Source organism: Schistocerca nitens, chromosome 1 (genome assembly GCF_023898315.1).
Source record: "Schistocerca nitens isolate TAMUIC-IGC-003100 chromosome 1, iqSchNite1.1, whole genome shotgun sequence".
Classification (NCBI taxonomy): Eukaryota; Metazoa; Arthropoda; class Insecta; order Orthoptera; family Acrididae; genus Schistocerca; species Schistocerca nitens.
In genome coordinates, this window is record NC_064614.1 from 1076723913 (window position 1) to 1076747462 (window position 23550).

At 43.9% G+C, this 23550-nt stretch overlaps 1 protein-coding gene across 1 annotated transcript in view; it reads right to left on the reverse strand.

Moving 5' to 3' along the window:
* LOC126227728 (protein tiptop) overlaps window positions 1-23165 on the reverse strand; it is a 65188-nt gene extending 42023 nt beyond the window's left edge. Inside the window, exon 1 of the mRNA XM_049942252.1 lies at window positions 23039-23165. Coding sequence (XP_049798209.1) covers window positions 23039-23165 — 127 coding nt within the window. The remainder of the gene's footprint in view (window positions 1-23038) is intronic.
* Between the last annotated feature and the right edge of the window lie 385 nt (window positions 23166-23550).

The window sequence follows — 23550 nt, forward strand, 5'->3', positions numbered from 1 at the left end:
CTGTACCATACATCTCTTTCCTGATAACGTATACAAACGAAATTCTGCGCCATGAAATCGAAAGTTTGCATGCAACGGAAGCATGTGTAGTGTGTCTTGAAACGATTTACGACTATTGTATGCGACAATCTGGAGGGTCTGCACTGTAAAAATAGATGAAAGGGAGCTAGTTATCTGTGAAAAATCTTATTCATATCTTAAGAAGTGTAGTTTTGCTTTTTGGACTAGGTGAACGAATACTTTCGCAGGGAAGCTGTACTTTCCCATTTCCCAGTGTCCCCTTTCCCCTTCCCCATACGATTCGCAGCCTTCTGCTGCTAGGACGTTTTCTCTCTTAGGTCTTGTAAATGCCCTGCTGTGTAACCAGAACGGAAATGTTTTCTTTGTGAAGAGAAGGACAACATGTCGCCATGGCGCGGAAAAACCACATTAAAAGCTGAAATCCTTTGGCGTCTTGTCCTATCGACGAAAACCAGCGAGATGGGACCTTGTAATTACCAGAAAACTCGTATCCCTTCAGGTTCCTTTAATTATAGGGCAGCATGCTCTGAACTTCTTGGCTGTCGAGCCGTGCGCTTATAACGGGTGGTTTTGAAGTAGTGTGCAGTTCAAAAAGGCTCAAGAGATTAAAGATCCGTTCTGGGCTGTAGAACCTTGCCTTCTACACTTTCTACATGAAAATTAGAAAGCAGGTCCCTGCCTTTTCGTTCCGGCATACTCCTAATTGGACCTTCAGTCTTGAAAAACATTTGTCGATCCTATCAGTTCGACATAGAGCGACGGTGCATAACTGAGTCACTAAGGAATCTCAACAGGAGCATTAAGAGCACATAACATTAGTCACAGCCATTCTTGACACAAACTCTCCCTCCTCTCCCAACTGACGGAATTCCAGCTGTCCGAGGCATACGCCCCGCAGTATATTTTCGAATATTCACCCAAGTGAGTGAAAGATTAGCTATAGTTCCGTAAACCCGCGAGCTGAAATCCAAATGAGCAATCAGCCGGTTAAGACAAGGGCGCAATTGGAAAGTTCCAGGGCCGACTCGCGGAGGCGAAGTTGAGTCGGCGCTCTATTAACTGACAAGCCCATCAAGAGCAGCCACTCCATCTTCATTCAGCTGCTCGCCACCCATCGCGGGCTCGCTTTACTTTCATTAGCTGCCTATTACCGCGCCGATACGGTCTGACTCGACTACGCGGTCGGCTGTCTGTACCCTACTTTGCGCACTCTCTCATACCTTCTCGAAAAAAAAAAAAGACCCTCAAAGACTTCGTCATGAACTTTTTCACAATGTTTTAGGTATAAACACCGATACCGTGTACACGGATTGAGATGCCAGATCGCCTCAACAGCTAATTTGTTTCACAGAGTCTGTTATTCTCTGTATCAGCATATCGCTACATATCACTGGTATTCCGTCTAAGTTCTGTTCAGTTCGATAAATCCTGCATGCAAAACAAACTATGGTATGCGCTAGTATGAATTTCCTACCTTACACATATGCGACTTTTTTTTTACTGCCTTGATATCAATTTGCAGCTCACAGGACAATACGCCTTGGCTGTCCCTGCACAGAAAGTTTTCCCCACTTACTTGGGAGTGTGTACATCACATACTGACCTAATGAACACGAACTTCACTCACTCGCAGTAACTTCAGAGCCGTTTTCCCAGGTGATAAACAATCACATGCATTTTTATCCTTCTTTCTTGTTTTAATTGGGCATGCGGCAGTGGACAACTTGGTCAAAGGAATATCTCAAAAATAGGTCCAATCAGCCGGCTTTGATAAAGAGTTAGGGAAGTTTCCCTTCGTCAGTAGACGAATGCTGGGACTGGGTATCCCCTCACAAATGTTTCGATTGGGAACTCCTCTGCCCCACTGCTAGGTTTATTTATTTATCTTATGACGACAGGAGAAAATAGTAAACAACTATATATAACAAATAAGTACATTTTAACACGGATACACATAATCTGAGGTCCGTAATAGGTTCATAACCAGAAGCCCAGTTTTTAAATACAGTGAGAAGTTCTTTCAGACTAATTGTGAAGGTCTCGTATTGCCCCTTTGAATGCTCTGATGGAACATGCAAATGCTATATGATGAACAGATGATCTGTTTTCTGCTCTTCACCGCAGTCATGTTAAGGAGAGGACTTTCATTGCCAATGGTGTTGCAATGCTCCGCATCTGGCACGGTCAGTTCTGATCCGATTCAGTACGCACGAGGGTCGTCGGGGTACACTGAAACCAGCTATCGCTCAAGGAGTTTTAGTTAGTTGTTGATGAACCAAGCAAGATTATTCTTGCCAGCTTTTGTTCCAGACGTCTTGCATGTTGAAATGGCTGTTCTGCAAGCTAGCTGTCGTGGCCACGACGTTTTTGTTGGTAGACCTCAGTCGCTGGGGGCCTAATAATGAAAATGCTGAATGGATCGGTGATTCTGAGCTGTCCACGAGTCCAGCAATTGTGATCTTCTTATAGATGTAGTGGAATATCATTAAGAACCGATAGTCTAGTCGGTATGTGTGACCGAGCGGTTCTAGGCGCCACAGTCTGGAACCGCGCGACCGCTACGGTTCCTGCCTCGGGAATGGGTGTCTGTGATGTCGTCCTTAGGTTATTTAGGTTTAAGTAGTTCTAAGGTCTAGGGGACTGATGACCTCAAAAGTCCCATAGTGCTCAGAGCGATTTGAACCATTTTTGAACCGATAGTCTGTGCGCATTTGTGGGACGAATACACTCTGCGATGAGGCGCGTTACTTCATTGAGTGTCACTTATTTTAGTTGAGAATTGTTTAGTCAGGTGTGACGACAGTATTCTGCGACGGAGCATAATACAGCTAAAGTTCACGATCTGAAGACTGTTGCAATGGCTTCCCAGACGGTCTCTGTTGATTTCTACAGCTTATCTTTTCCATGTTTTGATGTTCACTGTCACATTCTGGAGATGGATTTTGTGTGCCAATGACCTATCTAAGGTCACAACAAGACATCTGGACTGAAAAGAACCAAGTTATTCAGCATCCCGCCCTGCCCTCCTTAGAAGGTACAAAAAAAGCATCGTGACGGCGGCACACCGCACACGTCGTGGAACTCATCGAGTTCAATCCCTTGAGTGCTGTAACAGAGACTCAAAGAGACACTAAGCATTGTATTTTTGTATTTGGGAGGCATTTAACCGGAAAAAAATTACCCCCATCCCCTCATTCTGACCAAGGTTTATGCGAGGTTTCCGTTGGTTGTAAGGCAGATGCTGGAACTGGTAATACTCTTCCAGGTAATCCTATTTGGTTGCCCGAGTGGTGGTTGGCTGGAGAGAAATGAGATCTTCAGTTGGTCGTTTCTCTTCGGAATATGGTACAAAAGGTATGAAAAAAATAAGTACAACAGGGTACAACTGGCCAAACGCCTCTCCCCTCTCACACACACATTTTTGTCTGGGATCCAGAAAAACGACAAAATTGCTGTAGCCGATGGTTTTGGAGGCTTTCCTTCGCTATCATTAAATTACCGGCACTGGTAATTTAACCCAAAATTGTGAGTGTCACATAAAATGCTTGCTGTTACTGATTGTATAAATGGGGAAGAATGGGGTTGAAAACGCAAACAATGCATTTAAATGTGTCATACGTCGGACTGATTATGAACAGAGTCAAACTTTCCAACCATAGGATTGTGAGAAGACGTAAGGCATAGGCATACAATCCACGTATCATAAAATAAAAGCCGTCGCATCTACTCTAACTGGGCGTATACTTGACATTAAAATGCAGTGTGTCCGGGCTAGAGATAAACACAAACAAATCCATATAACGAAAGAAATCGATATTTTATACTGTTGAGCAAATACGCAATCGACAGAGAAACTTTCTGAGATTTGATCCTCGCCATTTAACGAACAGCGCCGAGCGGCATGGCGCATGAGCGCTAGTGACATGGTATATCTGTCACGACACGTTGGCGCTCTATGCAGTTCCACTGACGCCTTCTGACGTCATTTTCCAGCAGAACGGTGTCTTCTCCCACCCTCCCGCTACCGCAAAGTTCTTACCACATTTGTCCTTGAGACGTTTTCTGAGAGTTGAATCGGAACGGGGGACAGTCCTATTGTCTGGGCCCCTCGGTCTCCCGATCTGACTCCGCTGGATTTTAGTTCGTCAGGGCTTACCACGGACATTGTTTACGGGACAAAGGTTCGAGATATGCTACATTTTAGACAACGGACCTACGCCACAGAAGAGGCCACAACACCTGTCGTGCTTATGAACAAAAAAAAAAAAAAATGGTCAAATGGCTCTGAGCACTATGGCACTTAACATCTATGGTCATCAGTCCCCTAGAACTTAGAACTACTTAAACCTAACTAACCTAAGGACATCACACAACACCCAGCCATCACGAGGCAGAGAAAATCCCTGACCCCGCCGGGAATCGAACCCGGGAACCCGGGCGTGGGAAGCGAGAACGCTACCGCACGACCACGAGATGCGGGCGCTTATGAACAAGCGGCGAGGAATACCATTCCCTTATCTGTCGAGCTACAAGTGCTGCCCTCACTGATCTATACCAACGTGCATAAAAATGTTTGATCTGCTGCGCACAATGTGGACAGATAAACACACAAACCGTAATAGATACTAAAAGATAAACAGCTGTTTTTGTATACCTCAAGCCCGTACTGCAGTTTGCTCCACCAAAATTTGAATGAATTATTTGCCGGAATGTTCTAACATGCACCCTACGGTTGAGCGAGGTGGACGAATACTTTTGAAAACAGTTGGGACTTCATACGCATTATTGGAAAATGAAATGTCGAAATTGTGAGCAGGTTCTAGCCATTTTCCCACATTCATGTCCACGGTGCGATCAGTCGAATGCTAGAAAACGTAAACAGCACTGAGCAAACTGGCGCGAGAAAATATAAATGTGGTATACGTGGACGACAGAGCCGCAGCTCTTCCTGCTGTTTCCCGAAAACGCGTGGCGACGCGTGGCGGAAAGCGCTCGTGCAGTATTCAGCTGCCGTTCCGGCCGTGACGCGTGCTGCCTTCTTCGGGCCCGTACCCTGGGGCATCGCTTAATTGACGGGCTAACTGGTGGCCGGCACCGTTGATTTCCTAGGAGGCCGGCAGCGGCCAAGGAAACGTCGGCCGCGCCTTGGACATCGAAGAAATGGATCCAAGTCACATCAGCTTCTTCTTTGTAGGTACAGTACACACAGCGCGTGCACAAAACATTTTGGTGTATGTTGAGGGGATGTGCCTCACAAAAAAAGCTAAGAAATATTTCACGCAAACTTACATAAGGGAATCCTTAGGCTTTGAATTGATACTGCAAGAGCACAATACAACGGCATTTTACCTATTTCCAGCACACGGGAATTCGTATCATCAACTCACATAAAATAATGTGAACATCATTTTTCTGTGGTAGCTCATCAATTAGAAAGAAAGTACTGACTGCGCAAAAGCGAGCAGTAAGAGTTATATGTGATGTTCATCCACGGACGTCATGTAGCAACCTCTTCAAGAAGCTAGGCATTTCAAATGCGCCGTCACAATACATATATTCGCTAACGAAATTTGTCGTAAATAATCCATCAAAATTTGAGAAGAACAATGATGTTCATACCTACAACACTATAGGAGAAAAAAATATTTACTACCTTTGTTAAAGCTCAGAAAGGAGTTCAATACGCAGCAGCAACAATTTTTGATCATTTGCCCAATAACTTAAATGTCTCATAGGCGGCGAAGGGAATTTTAAATCGAATTTAAAATCATTTCTCCTGAACAACTCCTTCTAATCCATTGACGAATTTACACTTAAAAATTGGTAGCCAGTAAAAGAAAAGGTTACTGCATGAGGAGGACTAAAACTATTAATGTTTTCATTAATGTTAACAGTAAGCATGCATACTTGTACATATCCTGTAAACTGACTAGTTCTTCATAATTTCGATAAAAGAGTGGTTGAAATGATCTGTGGGACTTGAAACTAAATTCTACATTTTAATATAATCGTCAGATCATGGACTAAATCATGATTCATGTGCGATTCACATTAATAAAGAAATACATTAACGATGTTTACAAGACGATTTTGCTATTATCAGTAGATTTTACTTTAATCTGAAGAAGCGTGAATATTAAACGTAGTATTGTAAACAGTGTCTTCTAATGACCTAAAAAGCAATCTGTATAAGAAATATCGTCTTAGAAGTATTTCTAAGACAACATTTCTAATATTGTTGTCCTGTTAATCATCATACGTTATTAATATTATACCAACAATTTTAATGTTATGCCGGCGGCGGTGGTCTAGCGGTTCCAGATGCTCAGTCCGGAACCGCGCGACTGCTACGGCCGCAGGTTCGAATCCTGCCTCGGGCATGGATGTGTGTGATGTCCTTACGTTAGTTAGGTTTAAATAATTCTAAGTTCTAGGGGACTGATGACCTCAGATGTTAAGTCCCATAGTGCTCAGAGCCATTTTAACCATTTTTTTTAATGTTATGTTTGGAATGAAAATTTCTATTAATAAAGGGACTGTTATCCTCTGTCAGAAGTGTGCAATATGCCATCTCTGCGATCTGAAAATCAAATAAATTGAGCAAGCTGCTAACGTAAAAGAAGCAGTATGCATCAAAAATATAATATAGCGACATAAAGTTCAGGAACTTCCCAGGCGTTAATACAAGTCACAGCTGTTCGCCAGTTGCCTATAACGTATCCTTAGCTTCGATGGCTGTCCAGCTTGAAAGCATTACCTGTCAAAATTAATAAATACTGAGATGGTCGTTGTTCAATATAGCTCCGCAATCATCAGCAGGAAACACTGAGCTCCACGTTTCAATTAACCGCAGCCTTGGAGTGTGGAGTTCGTGACTACTCCGTATTCTCGTTTATGATTGCAGGAATCGCCAATAAATCAGGAGCTGAGAATTTTCAATCAACACTTCCCGCCGAACAAGGTCTGAGACTTCATAAATCAGGTTCTTCAATACAGAGATGCTACGTGAACAACACGGCTTCCCTTGCGTCGAATATATAGTCGTCAATATGTACAAGTCGAAATGGAAATTTCTATTAGGTACATGGTAAGGTGAGGAAGGATGGCTGGCAACTATTCAGAATTTTAATTACCAATCAGTGGTAGACAGTTCAAATTTTGTGAAATGTGTCACTCGCTGCCAGTAGTTAACAGACAAAATTTCTGCCGATAAGGGGCCAAGCAGCTTCCTACGGAAGTTTTGTAACTCGGTTTACAAAATTTCCAAATTTTTCTTATCGTATGTGAGAAAAAACCCAAGTTGTTACCCATATCTCTTACGCATTTGTATCTTTCTATGCCAATAGCCATTGCACTGAGATAAAATTATTACAACACCTATTCGTTGTCTCGGCACTGAAGCACTTCTTCGTTTCCGTGCTTGCTACGAAAAGTTGAAAAGAATTTCCTTTTTATACAAGACACATTTAATTTAGTTTTCCTTTATCCTTACATGTTTTAGTATAATAACACATGAGCTGATAACAGAAACAATGTGTTATCACGGTAAAATAAAATAAAAAGCTCGTGTAATAAAATAGTAAAAGAATAGTATGTATAATGCAACGGTGAACAAGATGACAGCACCAGAGCTATAACACGCTGTATACAGTATGTTGCACGACACTACCAGCACAAAGTAACTCATGGTGAAACACAAGGCAGAATGATAATTTGAAAAAAGATAGTATATCAAGTGCTGAAACATCTATTGGTAAAGGAAAAATAAATTAATTGTCCCTTACGTCGTAAGGCTTAAATTGTTTTCCGTACTACAAGCAGTATTTCCTGATGTTAGAATGGAGAAAAATCTCTTGTTCATCTTTGGTTCTGCCGTTCTATTGTAAGCAGTCCCTATCCATTTCAATCTCTCAGAGGCAATATGCAAAATGAAAGAACAAAAGAATGAATTAATGAAAGAGGACGTTACTATCTTAACTGACCTCAAGTTCTCCATATTCAACCAAACTTCACTGACTACGTCTTTGTCTTACATCTCTCGTATCCGATTTTCCATCAGTTAAACGTGCATGATATTCAAAATAATGCAGTCCGCAGCTTGTGGTCGTGCGGTAGCGTTCTCGCTTCCCGCGCAAGGGTTCGATTCCCGGCGTGGTCAGGGATTTTCTCTGCTCGTGATGACTGGGTGTTGTGTGATGTCCTTAGGTTAGTTAGGCTTAAGTAGTTCTAAGTTCTAGGGGACTGATGACCATAGATGTTAAGTCCCATAGTGCTCAGAGCCATTTTTGAACCAAAATAATGCAACTCAAAATTTTGCGATGCAACAAGTATACAATCCAGTTTGTTTGATCATTTTGTAAAGTAAATAGAAAAAGTGAGTGTGCTATTTTTAATTCAAGATTTGTTCTAGTAAACTAGATGATTATTCCGAACTCAAAAAATGGTTCAAATGGCTCTGAGCACTATGGGACTGAACATCTGAGGTCATCAGTCCCCTAGAACTTAAAAAAGGTTCAAATGGCTCTGAGCACTATGGGACTCAACATCTGTGGTCATAATTCCCCTAGAACTTAGAACTACTTAAACCTAACTAACCTAAGGACATCACACACATCCATGCCCGAGGCAGGATTCGAACCTGCGACCGTACCAGTCGCGCGGTTCCTGACTGAGCGCCTAGAACCGCTAGACCACCGCGGCCGGCATTCCGAACTTATCTAACATCAGATATTATTTATCTCTTTTGTTCCGAACTCGATAAGCAACAAGAAAAGGATATCAGCTCGGAAATGATCGTGGTAGGGAAGTTTAGCAAATAACACGTGTGTGAAAGACGAATGATACCCGCGCTTTCATGACCTGAGCCAGCGGTGTGAAGAGCGTACCACCGTCCTCGGCCCTGCGGATAAACCTCTTGTATCGGCAACGGTAAGCGGACTGACAGCCGCCACACGAGATAAAAAGGATCCGTGAGCGCACAACAGCGCCAGACACTGCAAAAAGCCACCCACGCTTTGCTATCCCTGTTCTCTGAGTAATACGTGACGGAGAGTCGTGATTTCTTTCAGTACATGCACAGTACTGGCTTTCGGACTGCTTTTAAAGGCCCATAGCGTGCAGAAACTGCCAGTTTTAAAGGCAAGACACGTTTCCCTTCCTTCATGCCTTGATGGAGTTCCACGTCGGGTTTTGTGCTCCACTTGCAATGCCAGCTGTCAAGTGCTGAATGAGTTGGAGGAAACAGCTGACGGGAGAATTAAGAAGTATACGAAACGAACAGCCTAATGAGCGAAACGACGGTGCTGAACTAACTGCTGTGAGGATGAATCGTGAGATGTACAATGATATGTCTTGACAACATAAAGCAGTGCGCTAATAACGAATCGACGACGACTTATATCGATCTGATGGTACCAGGTGATCCGCAGCAAAAAATGTAACCTCTAGACAGCTAAAACAGAACGAATACAACAGTTCACATCCGCATGCTACCATCCATATTTATGTTTTCCGTGATTTCCCTGCCGGTCAGTTCCTTTGAAAGGGCACAGTAGCTTTCCTTCCTCATCTTTGAAACAATCCGAACTTCTGCTCCGTCTCTAATGATCTCGTTGTCTGTGTCTACACCTACATCTACATCTCCGCAATCCACATTATGGTACGTGGCGGAGGGTACCCTATACTAGCCATTTCCTTTCCTGTTACACTCGTATAAGCCATAATTTCTTTACGGTATCGTATCATCGTGGTACTTACGCGAAATACACGAGTATGTTGGCGGCAGTGGAATCGTTCTGCATTCGGCTTCAGATATCGGTTCACTAAATTTTCTTAGTAGTATTCCTCGAAAGGAACTTCGCTTTCCCACCGGTGTTTTCCAGTTGACTTCCCGAAGCATCTTCGTAACACTTGCAAGTTGTTCGAACCTACAGCTAACAAATCAGCAGCTCGCATCTGAATTCCTTCGACCTAGTGTGGAGTCCAAACACTCGACTTGCATTCAAGAACAGATCGCACTATCATCCTTACGTAGGCTCCTTTGATGATGAACTACACTTTTTCCCAAAATTCTCTCAATAAACCGAGGTCCACCATTCGCCTTCCCTACCATAATACTCAAACGCTCTTACCATTTCATATTGCTTTTCAGCGTTACGCCCAGATATTTAAGCGACGTGACTGTTTCAAACACCACACTACTAACGCAGTATCCGAATATTACGGATTTTTTTTACGCATTAACTTATATTTTTGTACTTTTTGAGCTAGCTGCCATTCGTCACACAAACTAGAAATTTTGTCTTGTATCCTCCTACAATCACTCAACTTCGACGCCTTCCCGTGCACCACAGCATCATCAGTAAACAACGGTATGTTGCTGTCCGACATGTCTGCCAGATCATTATGTATACAGAAAATAATAGCGGTCCTATCACACTTCCCTGGAGCCACCTGACGACGATACGTTAAACATTAATCATCCTTCCTTTCTTCTAGAGACCCAAGCTTCATTTTCAGAAATGATGTTTCTTACGTCTTTACTTTTGACTACGAAGCTGTCTAATTACGTCTGTTTGAACAAAATAATCTTAGTAGGTTCTCAAATTTGTATTATTATTCCAAGACTTGTTACAGAAGTTTAGCCATTTGCATGAAATTGGATAACAAAACTTTTCTTAGAACACTGATTTAGAAGGACGTTAACAGAGATTCCACATCACGACATTTGTTTTGCGATCCGCTTCACAGCAGGCTCATGAACGCTGTTGTAAATGTGGCTTTATTCATGGGGGCAGATAGAAGTCAGCAACTGTTTTTTGGATTGGCTCTGAGCACTGTGGGACTTAACAGCTGTGGTCATCAGTCCCCTAGAACTTAGAACTACTTAAACCTAACTAACCTAAGGACATCACACACATCCATGCCCGAGGCAGGATTCGAACCTGCGACCGTAGCAGTCGCGCGGTTCCGGACTGCGCGCCTAGAACCGCGAGAGTTTTTTGGATTATGTGGTATGGTATTGACAGCAATCAGTTACGAAACGGATATGTTTACGGATGCAACCCACTGATATATATATATATATATATATATATATATATATATATATATATATATATATATATATATATATTTTATAGCGTGTAGACGTGTCCTGGGGCAAACAAACAAGGCTCCAGATGATGGACGAAAATCTGAAACACGTTCTGATAGCCCGTATATACACTGAACATACAAGAATGAGTAATTTTATGTGATGGTTGCGGTCATAAACATAAACCACAGTCACGGACAATCAAAAGTCAATATGCTCGCATTGTAAATGATGATCTTATTCCTTCAGTCATGTCCAACGCAAAATCCCATTTTTACTGGCTTACAATGTTACTTGTCCAGCATTATTCTACCGTAAAATGTAAGGACTTTATTCGTTTATTTAATCGTAGGAGGATGCAAAAAGTCACACCATACTGTCGCTGAACATTCCGAACTGTCTAGAATTGTAAATGCGTAAGCCGATGATGTTGTGCATCGGGATCTAAACAGATCTGATCAGATTAAAATATCAATACGTTACACATTGTCGTCGTTTATCTGTAAACAAATATAAACTTAGAAAACGAGTTACACTGAGAACAGAAGTATTGCTTCTTCCGCCTTTCGGTGCTAAGCTTAGCCAGCAACTGCGCAAAAGGCGAACAAAAAACACTGTATCAATGCCAACGTCTTGACATTACTGAGTTTCGGAAATAACGAGACAACTGGATGTTGATCAAAAGGCGGCAAGGCATACTTTTTCATTCCGTCTCGAGTTGACTACGAATAGTGCCTCGGTGTATCGGCATAATCCCCTTCACCCCACCCCCAAATAATCAATCGCTGCAGGCTGTTGATTACTGAGAAAAGACGAGCGGTTCGACACAGCACGAGGGTGGTATCATCGTCGTAGCAGCTGGCGTGACAGTCTGGGATGAAAGCGGTTGCACAGTAGGCGGTGTGCGTGTGTTGGCATTCGGCTTCCGCGCGCAATGAGGCAGTGGGTAGTGCTTGCGATTTTTCGGGCGGCGGCGTGCTGTGATGTATGGACGCGGCGAGATTAGCTTGTCAACGCGACACCACGCCGCCTCACACACCACTGTACACGCGGACCACTTTTCCTTCGCTCTGCTTCTTTTTATGCGACGTTCGTTCCCCTCGAGGCTAGAGACCCAGGACCCCCTCCACGTATCGATACGGTAAACCATCCGACATCGCTTGTGGCGACGTGGTCGGATCCCAGTGCCACATTCCTTTCTCCCGGTCGCCATTTTTATAAATGGTGGGAACTTAGAAATGCATGAATCCTCTATTCTGCAGCCACGGTTGAATCGACGCCACCACACATGGCTCGCATGAAACGCTGTGTGCAATGATGATATTGGGGTAGTTCTCGATACCGCAGAATTCCACTACTATTTCTACCATATGTGATGCAAGATTTTTTTTCTGTACACAGAACAAATGTACTGTGCGGATAAGTTAGCCACCTCCACGAATTAATTTGCCTGTATGGCGTCATGGGCTATCTCGAGGAATCAAAAATGTCGTATAGTTATTGTACCCATATGCAATCTAGATTTCATTTCGAGGAATGAATATCCTCTAATTGTAAAAAGTAGAAAAAACATCATTAAAAAAGTTACTACGACTACGACAATACTTTACTAACCAAGAGTCAACTGGAGAAGGAAAAGCTTTGTACTCACCACGCGTAAACAGAAGCGACCGGCCATTTAGGATGCGGACCTATTGTTCAACGTGCAATCTGGATCACGCTATAACCTGAAATTTTTCCTCGTGCACATGAGAGGTTAGTAGGTGACATTCATGTTAAGTGACGGAGCGAAATCCCCCTCGACTACACGTTTGTGCACGTGTCATTCGAAGCTATCGCACGTGCAAAGTTCGTCAAATTCTTTTCACAGGGTAGGGGCTGTCGTAAATGTTCTTCATGAACACTCAGTCGTTATAACGCGTCGAATGAAATAAAAGTTAATCATAATAATAAGTCATATCATAATACGTGCTATGATTAATAAAACTTACTACACAAAAAAATTCATCGATGGCACATTATGTCATAAAAGTCCGTGTACCTGTGTAAGGCTGTGCATTGCATAATATGGCAGCGATAAATTGTTTGTAAAGTAGGTTGTATTAATAGTAGCACATATTAAGATCTGACTTGTTACTATGTTTTAGTTTTAACTGGTTACTAATACAATGAATTAATGTTGTTTCCTTTTAATATGAGCCGGCCGGGGTGGCCGAGCGGTTCCTGACGCTACAGTCTGGAACCGTGCGACCGCTACAATCGCAGGTTCGAATCCTGCCGCGGGCATGGATTTGTGTGATGTCCTTAGGTTAGTTAGGTTCAAGTAGTTCTAAGTTCTAGGGGACTGATGACCTCAGAAGTTAAGTCCCATAGTGCTCAGAACCTTTTAATATGATCCTTTATAATGATCTAAGACCGAAACTGTGCAATCGTGCACCGAATAAATAAAGAGGAAAAAAAAAAACTGCTGCAAGCGGCATTAAATCGTTTACACAATTCATCGTAGCTGCAGGCTCAGTTTCAAAGATCATCCGACTTTTCCCATTGTTTTATTTCGCAGCAGTTTACCATGCAATCTTTGGTAAGATCGTCTTTAATATGTTTTGCTTCGGCCATTAATAAACTTAATCATTGCTAGTTCCTTTATCCGGATACTACAGTCCGGTTTTTTCGTATTGCGGATGGTGTCATGTAATTTCACTTCCACCTTTCGGTTCTGTGCTAAGCGTAGTGACGTAGAGTTGTGGCGATTCGTGAATGAGTCGTTCATTTGAACGACTCTAAATAAAGAATCGTAGGAATCGAATCGTGATACGGACGAATCGTCGTTCAAAAGAATCGTAAGAACGATTGCGTGTTTCCGAGTCGTGACGATTCCAAGTGCCAACGATTCATCGATTCTTAGTACGCTATGTTTCGAAGGCAACTTCCGAATCATGCCGAGTCGTGCCGAATGATTACCACCGCCAGATGGCAATCAAGTGGAGGATGCGTGTGAACAAGGGAAGCTCGGAACGAACAAACGAAGTTCGTGGGCCGTAATATTCCTGGTGAAAACCAAGCTGACACTTGGCGGTGTCGTCTTCTCACGTAAATAGTAGTGACAGCGACAAGTTCTCAGACAAATTAAAAGCAAAATACCTATGCTTTGTATTTAGAAGAAAAGAAAGTTAAGCTAAGTTTGCCTTATGGGAGGGCTGTCAGCTGCGTTATGAATTACAAGGGTGATGTGGACTTGGAAAGACACCTTAGCACAGAAAAACATGGGATGATATGTGCCAAACCACGTCTGCCCCACAGCTAGATTTTGTTACTATAAAACAGACGTCTGAAGTTAGATACGTTCAAGCCACACAACCAAACTGGCATACCACGTAATTTTGCACCACCTTTCGCACAAATCGACTCCTCTTTCCTGGCATACTGAAATAAAACAATAGATGCAATCAAATCAAACGTGAACTTTCATCAATTAAGGCATTACACGTATAAATCGAGAATCACACTTGTAACGTCATATGCATGTTTACTCATAAATAAACTGTTTCTGGCATATTTTATCGTGACACAGTTCGATTCTAACCCCATTGATAATTTCAGACATGTCCTGCCATCTGTTAGTAAGATGTAGAACTATTTGCATTCCGTAAGAATCGTGAACGAATCGTAGGAATCGATTCGCAATGTGATATTGAATCGTAGGAATCGAATCGTGAAAAAGAATCGTGTTGCCCAACTCTATAGTGACGTAGTGCCGAATTCCCGTCTGGTGTGACCAGCACCATTTGACGCTGACGTCACGTTCCGTTCCGTTGAGGTTCAGTGTGAGTCGGCCCTTACGCTCAGCTCCGGTCTCATTTCTTCGGAGCCCACGGGAAATACGGGCCCTGCAACGAACTTGTGACATCACACTAGTCGCCATGCCCACCATACATCGCTTGGCACCGTGCCAGGCCCACGGGAAATCAATATGTCAATAAAAAGGTACCCACTAAAAGTCTTAACTTTTTCTTGCATTATTGAGAGCTTGCACGTATCTGAACACGCAGATAAAAATTATTAAACTGATCTAAATCAGTAACTCGCTGCCAGCCGGAGACGGCCGCTGCCACTCAAAAGACCTGTAGTGTCACATGCTGTGACACACGGGCCATGGCCTGTCTTCCTTGTGGGCCTCGCGTATCTTAAAATGTCGCAGTAGCTGTTTTGCTCGACTTCCTATTGTCGATGTAGTACTCCGTCCATAGTGTCCACGACAAACGGACAACAGGTGACTGCCGGCCGCTGTGGCCGAGCTGTTCTAGGCGCTTCAGTCCGGAACTGCGCTGCTGCTACGGTCGCAGGTTCGAATCCTGCCTCGGGCGTGGATGTGAGTGATGCCCTTAGGTTAGTTAGATTTAAGTAGTTCTAATTCTACGGGACTGATGACCTCAGATGCTAAGTCCCATAGTGCTTCGAGCAGCCATTTGAACCAAGGGCCGGCCGAAGTGGCCGTGCGGTTAAAGGCGCTGCAGTCTGGAGCCGCAAGACCGCTACGGTCGCAGGTTCGAATCCTGCCTCGGGCATGGATGTTTGTGATGTCCTTAGGTTAGTTAGGTTTAACTAGTTCTAAGTTCTAGGGGACTAATGACCTCAGCAGTTGAGTCCCATAGTGCTCAGAGCCATTTTTTTTGCTCAGAGCCATTTGAACCATTTGAACCAAGGTGATTTGATGGTCTGATTACTTCAGTGTATTGGGATCGTAGAGCTTTACGTGTGGGAGAGGTTCGCTTTACTCCGGACGCAACAAATGCTGTTGTAGGAAGCCGATGACCATCGAGTTTGCCCAGTGATTGGCTGGCCTCAGGCTAGGAGCACCGCTTTCAGTACGGCACGGCAGAGTCCGCCGAACGAGAGCCGCTGACGCCATGTAATGCCCGCCCCCACCCCTTCCCGTCCCCCACCCCTGCAAGAAACCGAAACCAATTTTCTTATCCATCACCGCGGCAACCACAAAATGAGCAGCGCGACGGCACATGTGGCTGTTGGCTCGGCCGCTTGTAGGCATTGAACTAATTATATATAAATTTCCCAACATTCGATTAGTGCTCAGCCATGGATGAAGTACGAGCAGGGCCATCGTTTCAGGGAAAACATAAAATTAAAACCATAAAAAATAACACGATGCGAGCGGGGTTATGAAGGCCCGATGATTGACTTGCTCGCAGCCATTACATATGCTATCTTAAATCAAATCTCCTCCCTTTTTCCACGGCGCGGTGATCGGCCGCCTCGGTTCTCCCCCACCCCCGCGGAAGTTTCCTCGTCCATTCTTTCCTCGGCGGGGAACAAAAGTTATTTACACGCATTACGCCGTGATTGCGGGTGGCGCCCCCAGCTGGCCTTGAACCGGAGCCTCGTCTTCAGCCAGCCTGCAAACCGCTTTCATCGGTGCCTCAGGCCCGGTGATCAGCGTGGCTGACCAAGGTCTCACCTTTCGATTACCACCTGGGGTATTTATAGAGTGGGAAGGTCTTGAACTGGACTGCTCAGCATCGGGAACTCATCTGGAAAGGTGCACGAATAAACAGAAATCGACAGTGACACGCAAGTGTTTACATGACACACCACACTGACCTTCCACTTTATTTGACGACTCTGACAATCCCTTAATTAGCTCTGCGATATTTCCGTTCGAGTTTGTCTCGTATCGACAGGATCCCGCCTCAGGTGCACTGTTCGCAGTTGTTACAGAATGATAACTGCAGCCGTTGTCCAATGGAACAACTGCAGATTCGGCTTTACCCGACAAACTTTAAATACGCGCTGGCCATATGCACGTATTTCCAGTGCTGTACAGAAATACTCATTTTTGCGCTCCACAAAGCAACAGCGCATAATTAATTTAGCCGCGTCGGAGCAGGAAGACCGGAATAGTAATGAGGGGAAAATTATCACAGACCTTCACTGGCAAACATAAATATATTTTTTAAAAATGAAAAGGGCATATTTAGGTAAATTCGTCGGTCCCTTCATTACCTGCCAACAGAACGACTCACTCGCTGATCAGCAAAAGACAAATGACATTCGGGATAGCTTATAATTATTTTCCGATGTAATTTTCGTATTTTAACCAAGCGCTTGCACGAAAACGGAATGATACCGGTCGGCGTGTTACAGGCCGAGATATGTAAATGGTTCATTGTCAATAAATGCAAGGTCGAAAGAACAGACCTGTTGTTGCAATAAAAAGCACAATGAACATCTTATCAGCAAACATTATGTGGCATTCTTTTATCAAAATCTTGAAAGAGTAATGTGAGCACACTGTTTACACATCTTAGATAATATGTAGACGATAGGCCAAATTGCCCGCATCTCGTGGTCGTGCGGTAGCGTTCTCGCTTCCCACGCCCGGGTTCCCGGGTTCGATTCCCGGCGGGGTCAGGGATTTTCTCTGCCTCGTGATGGCTGGGTGTTGTGTGCTGTCCTTAGGTTAGTTAGGTTTAAGTAGTTCTAAGTTCTAGGGGACTTATGACCACAGCAGTTGAGTCCTATAGTGCTCACAGCCATTTGAACCATTTTGATAGGCCAAATTCTGGTTCCGTTCGCCTATACAACGCAGTCATCTGTTTACTTTGATAAAGCATTTATCAAACAAATGAATAAGATGGTTTGAGCTGTTAGAAATATAAGTCATGTATATGACACATTTAAGACTCACAACTGTTGCTTATTTTTAATGACATGCAACGATGCACTACATGTATAGCTGCGCTCTACCAAAACTACGGTTCGGTAGTTTTGGTATACTACATAAGTGACGTAGTAAATTATGGGGTTATCGGTAGTATTGGCAGCATTACTAGGGAAAGAAACAGAAATGATTGTATAAGACAGAAACAGGGAAGCGACGACCTCTCTCTGTTTTCTGTTTGCCTGTTTTGCACATAATTAGAAACGCACATCGTTCAGTGTTTCTCCACTTTGTACCTTACTGCCCTACAAAACGTAAATTGCATTCTACAAGTAATAAAAATTAGTTAATTGCGTAACTTCTGCGCTTTATGTAACCAAGACAATTACTTTTGATGCACGTATAGTTTACGTGCGCAAACACAAAAAATATGTATGATTATTGCTGTTATTTTGTACTTAACAGAAAGTTCTTCAACATGAACAAAGGGAAGAATTTCGTGTTATTATTGATTAATGGGAAAGTCCTTTGTGAATAACAAAAATATGTTTAACATAAGTTCGACGAAGTATTGATGTGATGTTTGATACATCGTTGTTTTTTACGTTTTTGTTAAGAAAATTGCGTTTTTTAGCGCTCTATGATAAATGTGTATTGTTTCTTTTATTTTTAGAACCATACCCTTCCGTTTCACGTTACAAATCAACAATTTTTTAATAAAAACTGAATTACACATTGACAGTTTCAGTTTTGCTATAAATGCTCTTTACTTTTAAATACCAGACGAGAGGATAACTATATGGAACAAAAATGTTCCGTAGGTTAAAGAAAGAGATCGTTATAAGATAACGCCCGACAGATATGCAACACAGTCAATGTACGGGTAACGTAGGTACAATCTTATCTGACCAAAGCTAGTAAGAAAACTACCGTAGACTGTGTTTACGGTAATAATCTGTTCACAACGAAGTAATAGACTCTTTTACTCAAGAATAAAGCGGCCTAGACGGAAGACTTCACAACTTTCTCTTTACTAAAGTTTTGGAGTTTTTAGGATCCATCAAAAGAAAGCCGACTGACCAACAGTTTCACTGAAACGTAGTTTTACTTGGCATTTGCATAAGCTGAAGGACACACAGTGATCTATAGTATTTATGATAAATTTTAAAATTATTTGGCGCAATGCAATACACTAGAAACTAGAAAACCGGTTTCAGTTGAGCAATGACAATATTCAGATGTAGGAAACGAATAGAACAATTGCCTTTCCGTTTGGTAACATTCTCCTCCTAGTTTTCTACGCCGACACCATGCTCTGGCCCAATTTCATCTATTTTTACAAGTTACTTGTAATAACCGTTTTGTGGCGATTAACACTCTCTTGAGTCATCTGAAGATTTTTGTTGTTCATCCGAAATAGGTTATCTAATTACTACCGTAGTGTACGCTAATTTACAATAGTCAAGGGTAGCCTACGGTACTTTTACAACTGTAACGATATGTACTGCTACGATAAAATATCTACACAATATATACATCGGGAGATCTCTTGATGCAATTTGAAACTATAGGGTAGTCACGAAGTAACAGATACTTTTACTCAAGAATACGTTTTGTATTTATGTGCCTGCTGCGGATGATGGCCACGCTAACAAACTTGTCATTTGATTACTAATGAACTGAATTGCAATGAAGGATTTTTTTTTCAATTTATCGGCTTTCGGGCTGTGTCAGTTCAACCAGCTCAACAGCATGATGTCAATTACGACGACGTAAACGCAAGGACAATACAACAAGCACTCCTGTAGCAAAGATAATCTCCGACGCGGCCGGGAATCGAACCCGGGCCTTTCTGATGAGCAATCCGCCGCGCTGAGCGCATACTACCGAGGCGTACTGCGATCAAGCTTATTAACATTGTTATTCACTTGAGCCGGCCGGTGTGGCCAAGCGGTTCTAGTCGCTTCAGTCTGGAACCGCGCGACCACTACGGTCGCAGGTTCGAATCCTGCCTCGGGCATGGATTTGTGTGTTTTCCTTAGGTCAGTTCTAAGTTATAGGGGACTGATGACCTCAGATGTTAAGTCCCATAGTGCTCAGAGCCATTTGAACCATTATTCACTTGAAATGTTGGATTTGCGTCTTTAACCAGCAATAATGATTGAACTGCGTTCACAACGCGTCCATCTTCAACTCGAATGTCTAGATCCAATACCTGACGTCGTTAAGAACGAAGCGGAGATGTGAACGGATTGATACACTCTGTCTTGAAACGCCAGTCTTTTTATCCATGAAATAGTGTCTCTACGAGGGCTCGTTATACCGCACAACTCAATTCTCGAGCATATCGAACAGCAGTTTCAATGCAGTTCCATAGGTACGGCCGCCTTGCTTTCGCCATCGTCTCCGCCCATTAATCCTGGCGCCACCACGCGGACCAATCATCACCTCACGAACGAGTATACCCGCTCCCACGTGTCCCCCTATTCGGCAGCCGACGACGTTAACTGAAGCGTATATTTTACGCGCCGCGGCGATCATTAATTCCCGGCTGCAACATTTTTAGTCCGAGCGAATGGCCGTCGTGCGTTATAAGCCAGATTCTGGTACACAGATAATCGACACTCGATATAACGCATGCGGTGCTTTATACGAAATAATGACGAGCAGCCGGGTAATAAGGACGGCTCACAGAGACGGTGGGCGGGACCGGTGCCGGCTTTGTTCCGGCGGACCGCGGTATTTCATCAAGCGAGCAGTTAATTGTCACGCGCGCCCGATAGCCGCGGGCCACAACTCTGTTTACCCCCGATCGCCTCGCGGGGCCTTGAAGTCGCGCTCGTAGCAATATTTATTCACGACAGGTGGCAGATTTACGGCGCAGCTGCGCGCCAGTTCATACACGCGAACCTGCACCTTCTGTGTATGTGTGTGTGCGAGCGCGCGTCTGTGTGTGTTTTACTAATGCCACGTCGTGCGCTGTGATTTTTACAACAAAGTCATTACGTCAGTCGGCGTGGTATACGCGATTAATGGAGCCGCCGTATGAGAATACTTTCGCAGAAGAGATGAGGCAGAAATTAATCAAGAAACGGATTTGCGTCGCCGCCTTTTATTAGTGTACACGCGTTGCTACTTCTCCCTGCAACACTCTCGTCCATGCGCTTCTAGAAATTCGTTACTGTAATCTTTGATCTTTACCGGTTTTTGACTACCTGAATATTACACCGTTTTCGACTTCGGGACCACTTCTTTCTGGTAACCAGGGCGGTAAACTGCTGCGAAATTTTAAAACGAAATTTAATATTGCTACTATAGTTAAACACAATTCCAAGAATACGATTTCTCAAATGCGTAAACAAAAAAGGAGGACTGGGAAAAATTCATGTTGACTCAGTACTGTCATATAAATTATCTACCGACAACCGGTTTAGCTGACAGAACAGCTCCAAAAAGGACAACAGTGCAGATATGAGACCAACTTTTCGGCTGGTACACATTTCACTGGCGTATCATCTTTTTGAATGGTCAGTTTCTGTTCGTATCACTGGTACACTTGCAGACTATAAACGTCGAGACTAAAAAGTCGACTATTTAAGGCTTCATCGATAAAATTAACTTCGATTCTGACTCAGCGGGATAGCCATTTCTAACCCTGCTGGAAAAAACTTCTACCACCATTATTAGGCCAGATTATTTAGAGAGAAGACAGATAAAAGTTTCTCAAAAAATTTTGCTACAAAACGGTAGGTTTCATTCCAAATCTCTCCGCAGTTCCTCATGGAATAAGATATGTGGCATTACATTTGGTAGAATTTAAGTTGTACCTTACACTCCAGCACATTGAACGACACGAGAAAGAATCGTTGTTTGTACGATTTTCTGTACTTAAACTACGGGAAACGTTATATTTACGGTTAAAGAATTTTCGCCGCGCGGGTTTAGCCGAGCGGTCAGAGGCGCTTCAGTCATGGACTGTGCGGCTGGTCCCGACGGAGGTTCGAGTCCTTCCTCGGGCATGGGTGTGTGTGTTTGTCCTTAGGATAATTTAGGATAAGTAGTGTGTAAGCTTAGGGACTGATGACCTTAGCAGTTAAGTCCCATGAGATTTAAAAAAAAAAAATCGTATCTAGTATTATCGCGTGTATCAGAGTAAGCAGTTTTAAGGCAACGGAACATTTTTTAAGATTCACGAAAAACGTGTCCTTCTTGTCAGGATTTGTTATAATTAATGTAAATTGATAACATATCGCCGATAAAAGCGTACAAAAACCTGTAACATAAATTCAAAATATGGTATAACGAAGCTACAGCCTAGCGTACTATGATACAGGCACAATGTTTCTGTCCAGAGATAAGATCGCTCTAGGGTTCAAATCTTGTGGTATGTATTTTTTTTTCTTCACCTTTGCGTTTTCCGAAAGGTTGTGGGACTTTTTTAAGAAATTATTAAAAATAATTCCTGTAATACTTAATGTTATGTTCATAAGTGCGTTCTGTGTCAGGGGTGGGTTAGTTCGATTTGGTGCCGGCCGGTGTGGCCGAGCGGTCCTAGGCGCTACAGTCTGGAACCGCGCGACCGCTACGGTCGCAGGTTCGAATCCTGCCTCGGGCATGGATGTGTGTGATGTCCTTAGGTTAGTTAGTAAGTCCTAGGGGACTGATGACGTCAGATGTTAAGTCCCATAGTGCTCAAAGCCATTTCAACCATTTTAGCCAGTTCGATTTGGTGTCCCTTTATAGGCTGATGTCCTTACTGACCCGGATGTGTATCTTTCCTTTTAGTCTTATTACACGTTCATGTATGCTGGAACTTTGTCTTACGTGTACCACAGACAGAACGTCTATCATATGGACGAGGGTGGAAATGTGTGTTTTCATAGAGCTAACGTAGGAATTTAACGAGTGTTTATTTTCGTGAACAAATTCTATTGTTTGCTGGCCAAATGAGGCCGACAACTCCATTGGAGAGCGCTGGGAGCGTAAAATCACGTTGCCCAGCTCATCCCGTGTACCGACGGCGCTGTGTTTCGAGACTTTGGACATCCCGTCTGTGTGCACGTCAACTCGTCCCGAGTGCCGACGGCTTAAGCCGGTGTTCCTCCGGTATCCTCCAGCTGGTGGGCAATACCGGAGACTGCCTTTGTTCGCCTCCTTGCAGCGCTGTCGGGACGGTCGCGGTCTTTTGCAGCCTTTGCTGCGAAAAGTAAAAGCCGCCACAGGCAGGAAAGTGGCGTGGCGACCACCTCTGCCCGTGCACGGCTCGGCGGCGGGGGCGGGGGCGGGGGCGGAGACGGACCCGGAGGGCGCGTGACGTGTGTGACGGGCTGTCTGCAGTACCTGCTCAAGACAAAGGCCGCACGCGCCGTGCATCGGCGCTACACCCCCGTCCTTTCATCTCCGCCAGCAGCCACCGAAAACTTTCCCCCCGGGGGGAAAACTTGCACCGTCATAAAAGACAGCCCGCGCTCCCGACGCCCGCCCGGCGCTACCGGTGCTCTCACAGAGAGACGCCTGAAGAGCGGGGGCGGGAGAGAGAAAAGGGGGGAGGAGGGCGGCAGCGACGTTTAGTAAAACTGGGCGTGCGTATCGGCAAATGAAATCAGCGCCGCTGCCGCCCACCGCCGAACAATGTTGTAATCAAAACGGTCGGCAGCGCGCGGCGCGGCGCAGAACTCTATTTATTGTAATTTATCACGTTTCGTGATCGCCCGCTCGAAAACAAAAGGCGGCCGCGGGCTGGAGGGCTCATTCCCGA